General features: G+C 35.4%; 1 protein-coding gene across 3 annotated transcripts in view; it reads right to left on the minus strand.

Moving 5' to 3' along the window:
- Positions 1-17876, minus strand: part of Pcnx (pecanex homolog (Drosophila)) — a 114955-nt gene that overhangs the window by 45955 nt on the left and 51124 nt on the right. For 2 of the 3 annotated variants that reach the window (XM_013507164.1, XM_013507161.1), the window contains 6 exons: positions 17578-17795; positions 10227-10380; positions 5865-5897; positions 3074-3245; positions 2268-2378; positions 209-300 (listed from right to left, as the gene is read on the minus strand). In XM_013507164.1, coding sequence (XP_013362618.1) covers positions 209-300; positions 2268-2378; positions 3074-3245; positions 5865-5897; positions 10227-10380; positions 17578-17795 — 780 coding nt within the window. The remainder of the gene's footprint in view (positions 1-208; positions 301-2267; positions 2379-3073; positions 3246-5864; positions 5898-10226; positions 10381-17577; positions 17796-17876) is intronic. The other variant, XM_013507162.1, reaches the window with a different exon arrangement.

A 17876-nucleotide genomic window follows, 5' to 3' on the forward strand; every position in this document is an offset into this window, starting at 1 on the left:
AGACAAGCAATTATGCCACTGAGCTATATCCCCGGCCCTACTTTCAAATTCAAAGTAAATGAAAATATGAACGATGTCCAACATATGAAGACAATAAAAACTGATGATAAAATGCCACCAGAAGAAAAAACATTATCAGTCAATTTAAAACCATTATCATATAGAAATGCACCCTTAAAAACAAAACATACTACAATTTACTACTCACCTTTAAAGCTCCATAACACAGTCCATACAACAAGGCTACTGCCACAATACTACAGATAAAACTGTAAAGTGCTGCAAGCAGGCTTGTGGTGGCTAGACAGTAAAGAAAGAAAGATTTTTTAAAAACATCTATGCAAAAAAATTAAAAGGTCACAAAAAACATTCAAAATATTATGTTAACTATGATTAAGTATACTTGTTTGACTTTTAAACACTTAGTTGTTTCACCTTGTACTTGCCAAGGACTTTGACATACCAAAGATCTGCTATCTCCAACCTTTGTTATAAGATAAAATATATTCATCTCATAGCAGAAAAATACCAGTGGTATCCTTCAAAATGTATTTTATCGTAACAAAAAGTACTGGGAAATGAAGTTTGCAGATGTTTTAATTACTGAGATATTAGTCTATGTAAAAACATTTACGTTACCCACAGAAATAAATTTGTATTTTCAAGTATTAATTCTCACACACAAAAAAAATCAGATCTGACCACTAACAATAACAACAACAAAAAAAGAGATCCAGTGGGGTTGCTGATAAGAAAAAACAGGGATAGGTAAGATGGCTAGTCTTTATTTTGAAAATATGGGTGACAGATTTTCTTTAGTCAATATATACTGTGATCATAAAGAAATGTATAGAAAAATTTTCTTTATGACAGATTAAGAGCAAATAGCCTTAAGTTTGTAAATATGACAAAGCCTATTCTTACAAATTACCTACACTAAGCCCTCATACACTATTTAATTGTAACACTGCTAACAGTTCCTAGATACTAAAACTATCTTTTATCTAGTAAGCTGTATGGGTTGATTATCAGCTCTATTTGAAATTACACGCCTCCAAAAAATTTTTATAATGTTACAAATATATTCCAATATAATACATAGCAACACAGAAAAAGTTTAGTTTTTACTTAAGCCATAATATCAACATTTTATAAGGAGAGATGATTTTAATGCACATACAGTACTTGAGTAAATATGAAGTGTGAAGAAACAATAGAGTTTAAAGTTATAGCATTTTCCTTCCTTCTCATATATTGTCTGTAGTTGGATATTCCCTTTGGTAAAATGTTAAATGGTTATAGTAAACACCAGTAAACCATGGTAGTTGCGAATAAAGTTCTGCACACTACTGTCTATTTCAGAGTAATACTGGTATGATCTTATTTTTTAAAACAAAATAAACATATGATAGGGGAATGGATTTCCTAAGTTATCAAGTTATAGCCACACATTCTACTCTAAAAATCAAAAATATTTCTTAATAAGCTTATTTAGTAAGAAAAATGCTTTTAGAGTCTGGTTTTGGTTTACTATTGAAAAGATAAATAAAGCTCTGAAACCAAAAATATGTACATATGAAAGGAAAATGTCCCTTCAAAATCCAAATATAATGCTATGCATCAGACCTCAATCTGAAATAGATTTTTTACAAATATCTCCTAGGTTTATACACTGACTCCATGTAAACTCTATAGTACTTGTCTCCTTATCTGCAGTTTCATTTTTAAATTTCAGTTATCTGTGGTCAGCTGCAGTCCAAAAACTTAAAACAACATCTCAGAGAAAAAAAGACACCAGCTATGTTCACATAACTTTTATACAGTATACTGTTGAAACTGTTCTTTCTTAAGATGTTATTTTTGTTCATCTCTTACTGTGCCCAATCTATACCTTAAACTCGATCACATGCATATGTGTCTACAGGATAGGAAAAGGCAGGATAGGTGAGGTTTTATTCTGTGGTATTCACTGAGAATGCATTGCTCATCTTAAGTGAAAACAACTGTACATATAACATTAACTTTCAGACATTATTTTATGACTTCTTACATATCAACTTTATTAGTCCTAGCTCTTTCACGAAGTTGCAGACCTGACTACTTTCTCCTTTCTACAAATTAACTGCTTTTCAGCCTTCACTTTTCAAATATGTCCTCTGTGTATTAATTTTAAAATGAAAATGGGAAAAGCATTTCAACATTTAGTTTATTATTTCATGAACTATGTAAGTGATAGTATAATCTGAGGTTTATAAAGAAGTACTCACCATTACCACCAAAGATATGAATATCCAATTGTTCACAAAGGTACATTACAAATGTGTTCACCTGAGGCAGGAGACCAATGAAAAATACTACCGGGAAACAGAGTGTAAACACTATAGAAGAAAAGAAGAGTATATTAAAAAATATACTGCATTCTCCTTTGGTTTCATTTAAAGATCACAAGCAATGAGAAAAATTCAGTATTAATAAAAATTACTATGCAATTTTTAAGATAAAATTTAAAATTATTGCTGAATAGCTGACTATTTAATATGATCAACTATAAACACCTTTTTAAATTATTTCAACCATTTTCACATAAAAGGAATCTAAAATACAGACTTTAAAGAAAAAAAATCTTCAGGGCTAGGGATTTAGCTCAGTGGCACAGTGCCGGCCTGGCAAGTGCAAGGTCGTGAGTTCGATTCCCAGTACCAAAAAAAAAAAAAAACAAAAAAACAAAAACAAAAACAAACAAACAAACAAACAAAATCTCCATTGAATCCTCTTTAAGAAAAGAAGAATTACTGCCAGGGACATAGCCCAGCGGCACAAGTGTCTGCCTGGCAAGCGCAAGGTCCTGAGTTTGATTCCTAGTACACCCCCCTCAAGAAATGAAAAAAAGAATTACTAAAATATTTGTTTATTATTGGATTTTACACTCATAATAACTCGACAGTTTTGTTCCCTAGAGAGGATATCAAACAGCAAACTAAGCTTATTAAACTATTCTGACTTACAGAATTGATTTATCATTGAACTGTTTGAAATCAATGTTAGGACCGGAGGTATTTTAAAGATGACTCACCTATAACTAAATCCCTGGCTGATACAAATACCAGTGGATTGGTGAAAGTTATTCCATATAATTTGAACTTAGTTGTAGTAAGGTTTCTGCTACCATAATCCAAGAGCCAAATGAGACCACAACACAAACAGAAGTAAACTGGTCTACTGTAGGCAATGATACGATTATGACCCTGCAAATGATATATTTTCAAAAAGTTAATTTTAAGAATCACATTAGTTGTTGAGATCATCAATGGCTTATATTTTCAGGATGCAAAACATTTCCAATACAGAAGGGAATGAAAATATTTAGACAAAAAAGAAGGACAGAATGAATACTATGAAACTGAATTAAAATTAGAGGTGTCAGTATGAACTCATTTTAATATACATACACAAACTCATAGAGGAACAGATACACGTATATACTCACATGCACGTATGTACATATATATATTGCCTATCATCATCTACTGAGACAACCCAGAAGCCATGACATTCTAGCAATAAAGATTACTAGCATCTAAATCTTAGTTTACAAATAACACTATTCATGAAAAAAGGGTTTCCTAAAGGAGACACTGATTTAGGGTTAAGGTAGGGAAAGTGTTAAGATCAACTTGGAACACACTGTTACTACAAAAAGGAAGTAATGAAAGAATGATAGGAACATGTCCAAAGAACATAGAAAGGAGCTTGATGAACTGCCAATGGCCAAATCAGAGGCAATTTGAACAGCAAAATAAGTAACAGTGATAGAATAATCCCTGAATCCATACCAATACACACATGAAGGCAAAAGGAAAAGCTGTTTCTTTTAGTGAAACATTAACTGGTAAGATATAGAAGTAATGATGAAATTACATAATCACAATCTGACAACCATCAAATAATAACTGGTTCAGGCAATAAACACCAGTACATACTAAAACAAGTAGGCAGAAGTGTGTGGACTAGCAAAGCCTATATACAGTCTCAGAACATCTCCCAATGCGACACTAAACACAAGAGAAACAGTAGCATAACAGCAGAGTCACAGTCCTGAGGGGCGTGGGCAGGGGCTTGACTTCCCAGAGGGCATCTGGCAATGACGGAGGCATTTTTACTGTCATCATTGGGAATGGGTACTGCTAGCATCAGGTGAGGGAGAAGTCAGAAGGGAGTTTACAGAGAACAGGCCAGTGATCCCTCCGTCCCCAAGAAGAACTGCCAGGTCCCCAATGTCAACAATGCAGATTTGGGCCAGGGGTACAGCTCAGTGGCACAGCACCTGCTTGGCAAGCCTGAGGCCATGAGTTCGATGCCTGGTACCCCCAACCCAAAATTAGGACTTGAGAAAACCTACAGATACTACCTTCACCCAAAAGATAAAAATCAGCCATCACTAGTAAGAGGACAAATTAACATCGTGTTTGTGATAATGACACACTAAAAACAACACATACTTTTGTAATATTCCTCCTTCCACTATATGGCCTGTATCTAATCAAAGTCAAATTGTGGATAGTCTATAAAATAACTGGCCATTAGCCATCAAAAATTTTAAACATCATGAAAACAAAATACCCAAGAATTGCTTCGGATGGAAGCTTAAGAGACTAAATGCTTAATCAAGGGCTTTCTACTGCCGACTGAGACAGTACGCAAAACCTGAGGAAGATATGCTAGCTAGAAACAGCACTGTATCAGGGCTGGGGATTTAGCTCAGTGGCAAAAGCGCCTGCCTGGCAAGCTCAAGGTCGTGAGTTCGGTTCCCGGTACCGGAGAAAAACCGGAAAAAAAAAAAAAAAGAAACAGCACTGTATCGATGTCAACACCTAACTTTGATGGTTATATTGAATTCACGTAAGAACGCCTCTAGGAAACAAGCACCAAGTTATTCAGAGGTAAAGGGGCCTCATGTCTGCAAAGAGAGACAGAGAAGGGAGGGAAGAGGTGGAGAACAGAGATCACACGCCACAAGAGGATTAAGCAAATATAACCAAAGGTAAACAGGCTCTCTGGGTGAGGAGCGCCACAATTTTTTTACTATCCTCCCAACTTTTATCTAAGCTTGAAATTACAACAAAATGTAAAGTTCAAAAGCAATGTTTTCATGTATCATTACCCTCTAAAAATATTCTTATAAAATAATAAATATAATGTCAAAAGAAAGCCATTTCTTTTCTTTTACTCATTTATTGCTATTAGCTATCCTAGTGTATGAATAAAAAATTGCATTTATGAAAGCTACTTCTTAACTATTTTAAAGATAATTTCTATTAAATATTCAAGACTACATCTAAAACTAGATCATATGTCATATAAATACTGATAAGCAGATATTTTTGTGTAATCATGAAGTAAATAACAAGGTTTTCATGTCATTAGTCCAAAAGTTTTAACACAAGACTAATTAATGTGTTACACTACTCCTGCTCCCAAGGACTATCAAAGCAAAGTAATAGCTTTTGCTCTTCAAAATTCTATTTGTTAATACTTATTGACATTTAAAATTTATTCAATAATATTTGATTATCTGATTGCAAATAATCAAGTTATGAGTTTACATGACCATGTCTACATTGATAACTTCCTCTTGAAACAGGCTGTCAAAAAATGAATTATTATGCTCATTTTAATTAAGATTTAGAGTCTTACTGGCACAATGTCATTTTTCTGCATGCTAGTAAATCACCTATACAGTGTGTCAAAATTTAGAGGAGAAAATAATAACATAAATCTTAAGTCTGTTCCATGCATGCCAGGGATGAGGGGCTTTGATAAACGTTAATCAACTATGAATTGCAGCCACATTAAAAGCAACTTACATGTCTGGGAGAAGAAGAATCTGGCTGAACACTCTAAAAATAAAACAGAAAGATAGATTATGCTACTGAAGTCCTGGTAATTTTATAAACAACTTTCAAAATGCCAGAAATGACTTTAAGTAAACATCCCCCAGTCAAGAGCTGACCTACATTAATTCTGCTCCAAAGATGAAACAGCTCCAGACACAGGTACCACTGTGCTATTAAAAATTCCCATTTTTTCCCTAAACCTTACCTATTCTGTTGAGTTAACAATTTGCATCTACCTAGCTTATTGTTTTTGAAATGGCACATGGCAGAAAAATTCATCTCACTATGTAGCTCATTAGCACACGTAAGTATAGCTAATGTAGAATTCTTTCTCACGGAACATCACCCTACGGAGGAAATGCACAATTAACATGGGTTGGCTTATAGGAATTCTAGTTCTGCCTACAGATTCCAAGCTTAGTAAACAATTCAGTGGTATTTGTATTTATCCCATGTATTTGCACCTCAAAATAACCAAGGTAGTTCAGCTCTTACCTTATAAGAGAGTTTATTAATTTCTTACAGAAGGTGTTCTAACGGTTATTATATAGCTACTTCTCCAATCTTAAATTTTCCTCCAAATTCCAGTTCACTCCCCGCCTCAATGGTTTACTGCACCATTTCACAGACTAGTCTTTCACTACCCTCCAGTTCCACACTGGATTAATTTCATTGAATCCGGCATCTGGCCCTAGGCTCGATATGAGTTCAGCTAACTTTTAAACTTTTTTAACCTTAACACCTGGCTTCTAAAACCTTTTTTATCCTACTTTTTACATTTCTGCTTATGACATTATTATTCTTCTGGTCAACTATCTTCAAAAATCTGTCAGCTTTTCCCTATTTAACCATATTAACTTGAAAGTGCTAGTGAAAATTAATGGGATAAAGAGACACTAGACAGAGGGAATGAACTTAAATGCTATAAGGCCGTAGGGGGACAGATTAAAGTGGCTGGAATAAAGAGCAAGAATAAGCAGAATGCTGGCCTAGCACTCTAGTGCAAGTTTTCATTCCCACCACCACCCAAAACATAAATAAACAAAACAAAAAACACTGTTAAAAAAGAAAAAGAAAAGTAGAACAAAGACCAATGATTTTAACACAGAACCATCAAGCATAATGAAAGGGACTGGGATATTTGTTATCAAAGAATTAAGAGGAGGAAGTACAGACTTTAGGATTTTGAATTGATAAATCACTGTCAAAACCAAAGAACTGGGAAAGGAAAATATTAATTAGAAGATGATAATGTGATATTTTTTACTAAAGCTTGTGAAAAAAGTGAAGACTCAGAGATAAATCTGAACTTAACTCTTATGAAGGGGCAAAAAATAAAGTAATAAGGGATGAGACTTCCTGGGCAAGGAACTGTAAACTGAGACAAGGGTCAAATAAAACCCTACAGAGCTCTCCAACATTAAAAAGTGGTAGCAGGACCAAAGAGGCATCAGCAAAGGCCAAAGTTATCTGCAGCTCCTGAGAACCCGTGGGGCTGTGCTAAGTCTGTGCTGCACACAGCAGCAGTGAGCGGGACGTGGCCACCGAAGAAGGTACGACAGTGTTAAATGACACGCCACCCACAGAAAGCAGGGCGACAGAGGGCCTACAATGAGCAGTCAGAGTGATTACTACCAACCACAAAGGCTGTAATTTCATTAGGAAAACAACACCTTTCACAACAGCACCCAAACAATATGAAATACTTGGGAATAAATCTAACAAAGGATGTAAAAGACGTCTCTACATTGAAAATTACAGTACTCTGAAAAAGGAGATTGAAGAGGATATCAGAAAATGGAAACATATCCCTTGCCCTTGGGTAGGAAGAACCAATAAAGTGAAAATGGCCATACTTCCAAAACTGTTATACAGATTTAATGCAATTCTGATCAAAATTCCAACAGCATAACTCACAAAATTACAGAAAACAATCCTAAAATTCATTTGGAACCAGAAGAGACCTAGGATAGCAATGGCAATTCTGGGCAACAAAGGCAAGGCAGAGGGCATCACAATCCTTGACTTGAAATCATACTACAAAGCTACTGTGACAAAAACAGCAGGGTACTGGCAAAAAGTCAAACTGAAGATCAATGGAACAGATTAGACAATGCAGAAACAACTCCAGACATACTCAGCCACCTTATCTTTGACAGGGGTGCCAAACATCTTCCCTGGAGGAAAGACAGCCTCTTTAATAAATGGTGCTGAAAGCACTGGCATATGCCAAAGATTAAAACTGGACCCGTATCTTTCACTATGAACTAAACTAAAGTCAAACCAGATCAAAGATCTAAATATGAAGTAAAACAGAAACATTAAATCTGCTGGAAGATAGAATAGGTAAAACTTTTGAAGACATTAGTGTAGGCAAAGACTTTATGAATAAAACCCCGATTACACAGGAACTATCAGAAAGAATCAATAACTGGGATGTCATCTTATTAAAAAGCTTGTGTACAGCAAGAGAAATCACCAACAGAGTGAAGAGACAACCCAGAGTGTGGGAAAAAATGCCATCTGTTCCTCAGACAAAGAGTTACTACTGAGAACATAGAAAGAACTAAAAAATATCAGACCTTCCAAATGTAAAGACCCAATCCAAAAATGGGCATCTGAGATGAATAGACACTTCTCAGATGAAGACATACCAACAGCAAATAAATATATGAAAAAATGTTCAACATCACTGGTCATTCGAAAGATGCAAATTAAAACAACACTGAGATTACATCTCAAATGGCTATTACCAAGAAATCAACCAATAACAAATGCTAGTTGGGCTGTGGAGGAAAAAGGAACCCTTCTCCACTGTTGGTGGGAGTGTACACTGGTGCAGCCACTGTGGAAATCAGTGTGGAGATTCCCCAAAAAACTAGGCTTATAGATCCCATTTGATCCAACTATTCCCCTCTGGGTTATCTTCCCAGAAGAATTAAAAACACTATACCACAGTGATACACGTGCACCCATATTTATAGCAACACAATTTGTTAATAGCTAAATCTGGGAATCAACCCAAGTGACCATCAACTGAAGAATGGATAAAAAAGATGCTGTCTTTTTATACAAAGGAGTACTACTCAGATATAAAGACGGGTAAACTGGAGACTTGTATAGATAAATGGATATAACTCAAGACCATACTCATAAGTGAAATAAATCAGACAAACAAATGCAAACATCATGTTGTCTCCCTAGGGTGAACAGCTTGAAGAATAAATAAGATCCAAAATGTACAATAGATACTGTAAAATTGGAACAAACTGTTCAAAAGGAAATAGAAACTGGGATGAAGGAAAGGAAAAAAGAAGGGAAAAGCAAAAAACAAAATACACATACACATACACACACACAACCGTTAAGACGGTTATACTGCTAACTTCTCTTGGTTCATTTAAAAGAAAGGTTTGTGCTAATATTGTTTGGACAATTAAATGCCTATATCTTGCACTCTGAGTAACTAATTTAAGGATAAGAATATGCAATGTATTAACCAGTGCTACCTTCCTAATATCTTATTATGAATTTTTTTCTCTTTAAAATAAAACCATTTTCTTTAAAAGAAAAAAAGGTTGTAATTTCAGCACTTCAATGAGGAAAGCAAACATGGACAGGTCTTACAGAAATGCATCAGATGGCCTAGGTAACATAGATGACTACAGCTGGCTTCTTCTACTTACAAAGGTGACGAGAAAAGAAAGGACAGCTGAGAGTCTATACCTAAACAGTAATCAGTCTAGCAAAGGGCTCTTCAACCAACATGTACAAGGCAAATAACCAAAGATAGGAAATGGTCCATAGTAACAGCCCACACTGAAATAGAAGGTGAAAATTTTGTTGTACGGAAGTTGGTGTGTCCGATTTTCCTATTTTTTAAAGCTTAAAATTGACAGTAATTGGTATGTCATGAGCCACTATTCAAAGTAAGTAACAATGTGACATCAAGCTTCTTTCGATGCTCCAAAATAAAAAAATATATACTAGGTTTTGACATTTTTACCTACTAATGACAGCTTTTAATAAATTCACTCACAGAAGATTCAAAAGATAGGAGTAGAAAAGTTAATGCTAATAAATCAAGAAGAAACAAATTTCAGGAAGACAAATTCTTATTTTAAAAAGTATTTTCTTTTAATTACAAAGAAATCATTTTTTAGGAAACAATTTACATAGTTTTTTTGAAGTTTATATCCCTATTTTGTTCTCAGCATAATATAAACATCCAAGGAAAATAAGTCCAAATACTATCTTATTATTCATTGAATGGTATGAGAACTTCTGGCTTTTAACACAAATTTTACCTCAAGCATGAAAAACAAAAAGTACCTTCAGTAGTGAGTATTGACAGCTGGCTATGACCAGGCAGAACTGAAAGACCCAGATGTCTCTGAAGAAGCCCTGTATGAGAAGAACGGATCCCAAAAAAGCCACAAGAATAGCCAGGATGACAGCTAGTACATTTTCCAGGACCTCACGATTTCTGTAGATAGAAAAATGTGTGAGTTAGTGTATCATGAAGAAATTAAGCAGACTGAAAAAGGATGACATCACAGGGAAGCTGGCTGGAATGTATTTTGAGTACAGCACTAGGTTTGAATTGCTTTTGGATCATACTGAAAAAGAAACTACTTTTATGTGGATTCAACAAAAATTCTTATATACAAATAAAGCACAACACAGGGATTGTGTAATTATAATATACCGTAGCTTTCATTTCTATTAGAAATGAAAGCTTTTTCTATTAGAAAAATTATTTCTTAACATTTGCTTTTCTGGCAACTTTGTTATATAAAGAAAAAGTTAAGTTTAAAAAGTGAAACATTGAAACAATTTCTGGAGAATTTAAATTTGAAACATTCCATTATTTTATATGACAAAGCTTGTAACCAAACTGTGATACCAAGTTGTTCTGTTTTCCCCTGGAATAATCCCAAAACTCACGTATTAGAATTTCTTAAATATAGGCTCTTAGGTATCTTGAGAATGAAGATAGTAGCCAAAATCATCACCTCTGCCTCTATTAAGCTGCTGATACAGTTCTATACTTCAGCAAACTGACAATGTAAAAGAAAAAATATGATGCCCAAGCTATTAGAAATAGTAATAAAAGTGATTTTTCTGCTACCCCAAAAAACTTAATCTACCTCATTACTTCTTGGGGAAATTTTATTCATAAAATGCTAAATCCCTACTTGCTAAAGTTATGTATTTAAAGAACATTAAATGACATGGAAATATGCTCAGCTCATTTGCTGTGAAGAAAGCAGGACACATAGGAAGATGTGTGTTCTGTTATCAAAAACATACACATGTAGGTTCAAAATGACAATAAGCTAAGAATGACATTACTAATAATTGTTCTCCAGAGAGGGACTGAGGATTATCCTTTTATATCTTTCAAAACTTTCAACATATTTAAATATTTTCAATGAACAAAATACTATTGAAATCATAAATTTTAATTATTTAATAATAAAATGCTACATTTAAAATCAGTTAGGCCTAAAAATCCAAACATCGGTGTACTATTTCATTTAATACTTCTACTGGATTACAGCAGTTCAGCAACAGTACTTTCCAATCAATAAACTACTAATATTTCCATTTCATCTTAGATGGCAGGTGTCAATTCCAGATTTGCACAATCCAAGGGCTCTTTGTCTTTGTCTTTTTTTTGTTTTGGTTTTTTTTTTTGTCTTTTCTTCCGGTACCAGGAATTGAACTCACGACCTTGCACTTGCCAGGCAGGCGCTTTGCTGCTGAGCTAAATCCCCAGCCCCTCTTTGTCCTTGTCTTGCCCTGCACACCATTTCCCTTATAACTGAGCATGTGCTTTCCTTTGGCTTTTAAAACATTTTCAACATTGTGGACCCAATTTATCCAACAGTTCTTTTAGTAACCTCATTTTTGGTGTCATAGGTTACGAAATTTTTCCTAATCTAAGTTTATAAAAATTTTCTCCTGTATTTTATTTTGTTCTGAATTCTTACTGTTTTAGGTTCCCATTAATCCTAGCATCCATTTTCAACTGACTTTGTAATATGTTACAAGACTAGGATACAGTTCTTTATTTTTATTTACTTTCTGCATATGGAAATCAATTGTTGAAAAGATCATACATTTCCCACTTCACTGATCTGGATATAATTTTAATGCATCTGAGACTGGAGTTTTCTTTGTAGTAAGGTTTTAAATTACAATTTCCATTTAGTTTAGTAGGTAGGACAATTAAAGTCATGTATTTCTATCAGATGTACTCTGATAACTTATACCCTTCAAGAAACGTATCTGGGTCAGGAATATAGCTCAGCAGCACAGCACCTGCCTGGCAAGCAAGAGGTCGTGAGTTCGATTCTCCGTACCAAAAAGAAAAAAAAAAAAAAAGAAACGAACGTATCCATTGGGAAATTTATTTACATAGAGCTGTTCATAATACAGCGATTTAAAAAAAAAAAAAATACAGCAGTCCTAGGTTCACAAACTTAATCTGCTCCGTAATTCTGGAAAAGATGACCACGTTCACGTTTGTGTGAGAAAGAAAGGAAAGGTGGATGTTCATCACCTACTGCAGAGTTCACAAACAGAAACAAAATTTTGTCAAATGCTTCTGTTTGTGAGTCAAATTGTTCATGAACCGAAGTACCACTGTATTTTACTATCCTTTTAATACCTGTAGAATTTATAATGGTACAGCTCACATTCCTACTGTTGTTAACATGTGTCCTTTTTTGCTGATCAGGCTGGGTAAAGGTTTATCAATTTCACCGGTATCTCCAAAGAATCAACTTTCGGTTTCCTTGATTTTTTTTCCTTTTCTTTTTTGTTTTTTCTGTTTACTCTTAGAATTCTGTTTTATTCTTTTACTATTTTCTTTCTTCTCCTTACCTGGGCTTAATGTGTTCTCATTCTTCTAGTTTCCCAAAATGGAAGGTGAATTCACTGATTTGAGAGCTTTGTTTTCTAACCCAGGTGATTTAAGACTAATACATTTTCCAAGTACTACATTACTGGAATCCTAAAAACTCAGATACATTGTTTCTAACTTTTGTCTAGTTCAACATACTTTCTCATTTCCCTATTCATTTCTTCCATGAAAATTATTTATTATAATTTAATTCCACTGCAGTAGTCAGAGATCATATTATTACCTGAATCCCTTTTAAAAGTTACTGACCTTTTCTAATACGGCCTAGAATACAGACTGTCTTGGCAATGTTCTGTGAACATTTAAAAGAATATATATTCATCCATGTTTACTGCAGCATAGTTCACAATAGTCAAGATATGGAAACAGTCTAGCCACCCAACACATGCATGGATAAAGAAAATGTGGTGTACATGTATACACAATGGAGTATTATTAGCCATAAAGAATGAAATTCTGTGATTTAAAAGAAAATAGATGGATCTGAAAACATGATGTTGAGCAAAATAAGCCAGACTCCAAAAGTCCAATATGGCATATTCTCCCTATTATGTGGAATCTAAAACAGAAAGGAAAATGGAAGGGAGACCATTATTAGACAATAGAAAGGGAGTAAGGAGGCGGGTAAGGGAACCTCAGGGCAAAGGCATTAGCAAAATACATTACACACGCTGCACGCTTCCCCAAATGTAAAACTAAGGGGGAGGATAAGAAGGGTGCCAGTGGGTAACATACTACTCAAAGTACATTACATGCATTTACAAATCTAATCTATATTTAAAAAAAACAGCGATAAAGAAAAAAATGGTAAAAAGAATGTATATTCTCATTATGGGTACACTGTTCCATAAACATCCATCAATTCAGACTGACTGTCCCAATCTACTACATCCTCACCGCTATGGTCTGGCTCTTGAAAGTCCCTCAAAAGCCGTATGCTGAAAGCTTGGGCCCAGCAGCAGCACACCTGGGAAGTGGCAGGACCTTCCGAAGGCAAAGCCTAGTCAGTGGGAGAACGCTAGGTCACCAAGGGCGTGCCTGGAGGGGATATTCAGACTCAGCCGCTCCACTTCCTGTCCTTGCTTCCTGGCTGCCATGCAGGAACAGCACCCTCCGCGCTCCCAGCACAATACGCGGCTCTGTGACAGCCCGAAGCAAAGGGCCAGGTGACCACGGACTAAAGCTTCCAAAACTACGAGCCAGGCAAACCTTCCCTCTTCCTAACTTGATTGTCTTGGTTGTTTTGTCACAGAAATGGAAAGCTGGCTGGGTTTTTTTTTTATGTATTTATTCTATTAGTTATTTAAAGACAAATGCTTGCCAGGTGTGGTGGTGCACACCTGTAATCCCAGCACTTGGGGGAGGCTGAGGCAGGAGGATCGTTGTGAGTTCGATGCCAGCCTGGGCTACAAAGTGAGCTCAAGGTCAGCCTGAACTGCATAATGAGACCCTGTCTCAATAAATAAATACATACATACATACATACGAATGCTCAATCAGCTATAATTGTGGGTCTGTTTATCTTATTTTTTGCTGTTTCTGAGGTGGAGGTGCTGGAGATGAAAGCCAAGGCTTTGCACATACTAATCATGTGTTCTACCACTGAGTTATACCTCCAGCCCATATGTGTTTTTTTGTTTTTTTTTTTTTTGGTTTTTCTCCGGCACCGGGAACTGAACTCACGACCTTGCGCTTGCCAGGCAGGCGCTTTTTGCCGCTGAGCTAAATCCCCAGCACCCCCATATGTGTTTTGAAGTTCTGTTTTAGGTACAGAACCACTGAACATTATTAAATTCTACAGGTTTACTGACCCCTTTTCATTATTAAATGACATTTATTTTGTGACAGTATTCTCTGCTCTGACACCTACTTTATCTAACATTTATACAGATAGTTCAAAATTCTATTTGACCTATTTGTTTCTACATTTAAAGTAAATTTCTTACAGGCAGTGTAGTCTTTTTTTTAAATCCAACTGAATAATTCTAAAATTTTTCTGACTTTCTAATCTTGTCATTTATTTTCTATCTGTCCTTTTTATCTTTTTAATGCCTTTTAAAATTAGGAAAGTTTTTATTAACCTATTTTATTTCCTTTTTTGACACATTAGCTGTAACTTTTATTGTTTTAGGGGTTGCTTGCCATGGAGCTCTTGCCCTCCTTTTAAATTTTATATTAAAAAGATAAAGTTTTGAGCCAGGCATGGTGGTACACACCTGTAATCCCAGCACTTGGGAGGCTGAGGCAGGAGGATAGTTGCAAGTTCAAGACCAGCCTGGACTACAAAGTGGACTCAAAGCCAGCCTGAACTACATAGCAAGACTCTGTCTCAAAAAGACAAAAAAAAAAATCAAGTTTTGTTACCTATATACATTAACTATGCATGTATTTTATACACAGTTTAAGACAGTTCCTCTTCACTCGCTGCTCAGGCAAGACAAAATGTTTGATACCCATGCTAGTTTATTATATGTATTTTATGATACTGTATCTTCAAGTGATGATATAAGAAACTTGTATACTTCTATTTCTGAGTCTTTTTATTGTTATCAATATTACTTTTACATGCGATGAGCCACACAAGCCACTGTCCCTTTGTTTCAACAATTATCTCTTAAAGAGATTTAATTCTGAAGAAAAATATCTTACGTGTTTACTCATCTAGTTACCATTCTGAGCGATCTTTACTCTCTTAGGTAGGTCTATACTTCTGATGTCGTTTTCCTTCTGCCTTAAAGAAATCTTCAAATATTTTTTGTAGCATGGGTCTACTTGAGATGAAGTCTTCTCATTTTTTCCTAGTTTGAAAATGCCTTTACCTCTCCTTGCCTTTTAAAGAATATTTTTATTGGTATAGAATATTAGGTTGGCAATTCAGTAATTTTCCTTTCAATAATTTAATTCCTTTTCCTTTCAATAATTTAAAAACACTGTTGGACTGTCTTCTGACTTTCAGTATTTCCAACAATAAAATTAATGTCTTCCTATTCTTGTTCTTCCATATAAAATGTTTTCTTCTTTTCCTTTGTGGTTTTTAAGATTTTATCTTTGTCTCTGAGCAATTATGTGCCTTGGTGTAGCTTTCTTCAGGCTTCTTGTGCTTGGACTTCACTAAGCTTTTTGAATGTATATTTACAGTTCTCATTAGATTTGGAAAGTTTTCCAGTATTTCTTCAAAACGTTTTCTTCTATACTTGTCTCCTCTTCAGGTTGTCACAAGCTTGCTTCTGACTGTTTTCATGTTCCTTTCATATGAAATGAGATTGGGGAGATTCTGTTTTTATTTTTTCCCTGCTTCACTCTGGATAGTTTCTATCATTATGCCTTCAAGTTCACTAATCATTTTTTCTATAATATGTAATTTACCCATTAATTCCATCTTGCATTGTTTCCTTTCTTCCTTTCTTCCTTTCTTCCTCTTTCTCTCCTTTCTCTTTCCCTTCTTCCCTCCATCTCTTCCTTCTCTCCTTTCCTGTGGGGAACTGACCCCAGAGCCTCATAGGCAAGGGTTGTACCCAAGAACTATACTCTCAGCCCTGCAGTGCATTTCCCCGCCCCCAGACATGGTAGTATTCAACTCTTTAAATTGGGTTTTGGACTCATTTCTGCTAACTGTCATATCTGTGTCACAGGTTGGTTTCTTCTATTCTCTTCATTACAGGTCTTGTTTCCTTCTATTTTTTTTTTTAAATTTTTTAATTTAAAGAAAATAGTACAAAAAAAAAGAACTGTTTCCTTACTTCTCTGCACACCTGGTTACCTTGGACTGGATGCTGGAGAGGAAATCTAAACTTGGTGGGTGTCCTCTACACCACAATGTAGAAACGTAGAAATTTCTACGTTTCTATCAATCTCTGAGTTTGTTATGCTACATGGAAACAGTTTGATCTCTTCAAGTCTTGCTTTTATGATTTGCTAGGTGGCTCTAAAGTAGTGCTCACACAAAGCTAATGCATCTCTACTCTGGAGACAAAATTCTCCCAAGCAAACAGTTTCTTCAAATATATGAACTTACTTATACGCTGCTGATCAGTCAAGAAGACCAACTACAGACCTCTTGAGATTTTCAGTCTGGCCAGCTCTCTCTCATCAGATAGTCTGTCCTAGGGACTCCAGCTGCTTTTGTCTCCAAGGACCCCACGTTCTCAACTCAGAAAAAGTCTGCTTGACTGTTGGTTCTCCTGCCTTGTGTCACAGCCCAGGAACTCTCTTCAAGTTCCTGGGGCAACTGCAGGCTCACATCATCTGTCCCCATCTCTCAGGAATCACTGTCCTTCATTATCTTACCTCCAAAGTCTTAGAAACCACTGTTTCATGCATTTTGTACGTTCACAGGGGAGGGTAAATCTAGTCCTGTTATTCCATCTTGACTAGAAATAGCTATTAGTCACCAAGTTTGCAACCCAATCAATGTGTTTAACCACCGCTGTAGCAGAGCTAAGAAACAGGGAAACCACATTTTCCTCTTGTAACTTCTACACTGCGGATCATATGACCTACAGCATTAATAAGATTATCAATACTTCACATATTCTGTATTTCAAGTACCAGTCGAATAAATGTTACTGATAATAAAAAAGGTATCTTTATATAAATTTATTACAATTACAAAAGTTTTTAATGGATTTAAGAGAATCAATCTCAAGAAGACAAAAATAGGAAATATTTTGTAACACGATAATGTGCAGTTAGGAAGACTTCAAGTTAAGAATAAAATCTTCACATATCTTTCATATCACACTATATCCTCACCTATCAAACAGTGCCAGAAGTGTGAGTCTGTCAAAGTTAATGCCGATCCACAGCTGGGGCAGGATCCAAAAGCGGTAATAGTGTTTAACCTTTTGGGCAGCTTCTTCTGTTGGACCATAGGCGGCCGCCAAATCAGGGCTTAGATCAATGTCCTGCTGTTCCAGCAAATCTGTATCGATGGTCAACAGTCTGTTCAACCGAATCTGTGGGAGAGAGAGCTAAAACAAAGTCAGCACTGGAAAACTTGAAAGAGTTTTAATTAAATCATGACTCAGAATTACTCAATTAGCTTATATATT

This window comes from Chinchilla lanigera, unplaced genomic scaffold (genome assembly GCF_000276665.1).
Source record: "Chinchilla lanigera isolate Chin_1 unplaced genomic scaffold, ChiLan1.0 scaffold00122, whole genome shotgun sequence".
NCBI classification, from domain to species: Eukaryota; Metazoa; Chordata; class Mammalia; order Rodentia; family Chinchillidae; genus Chinchilla; species Chinchilla lanigera.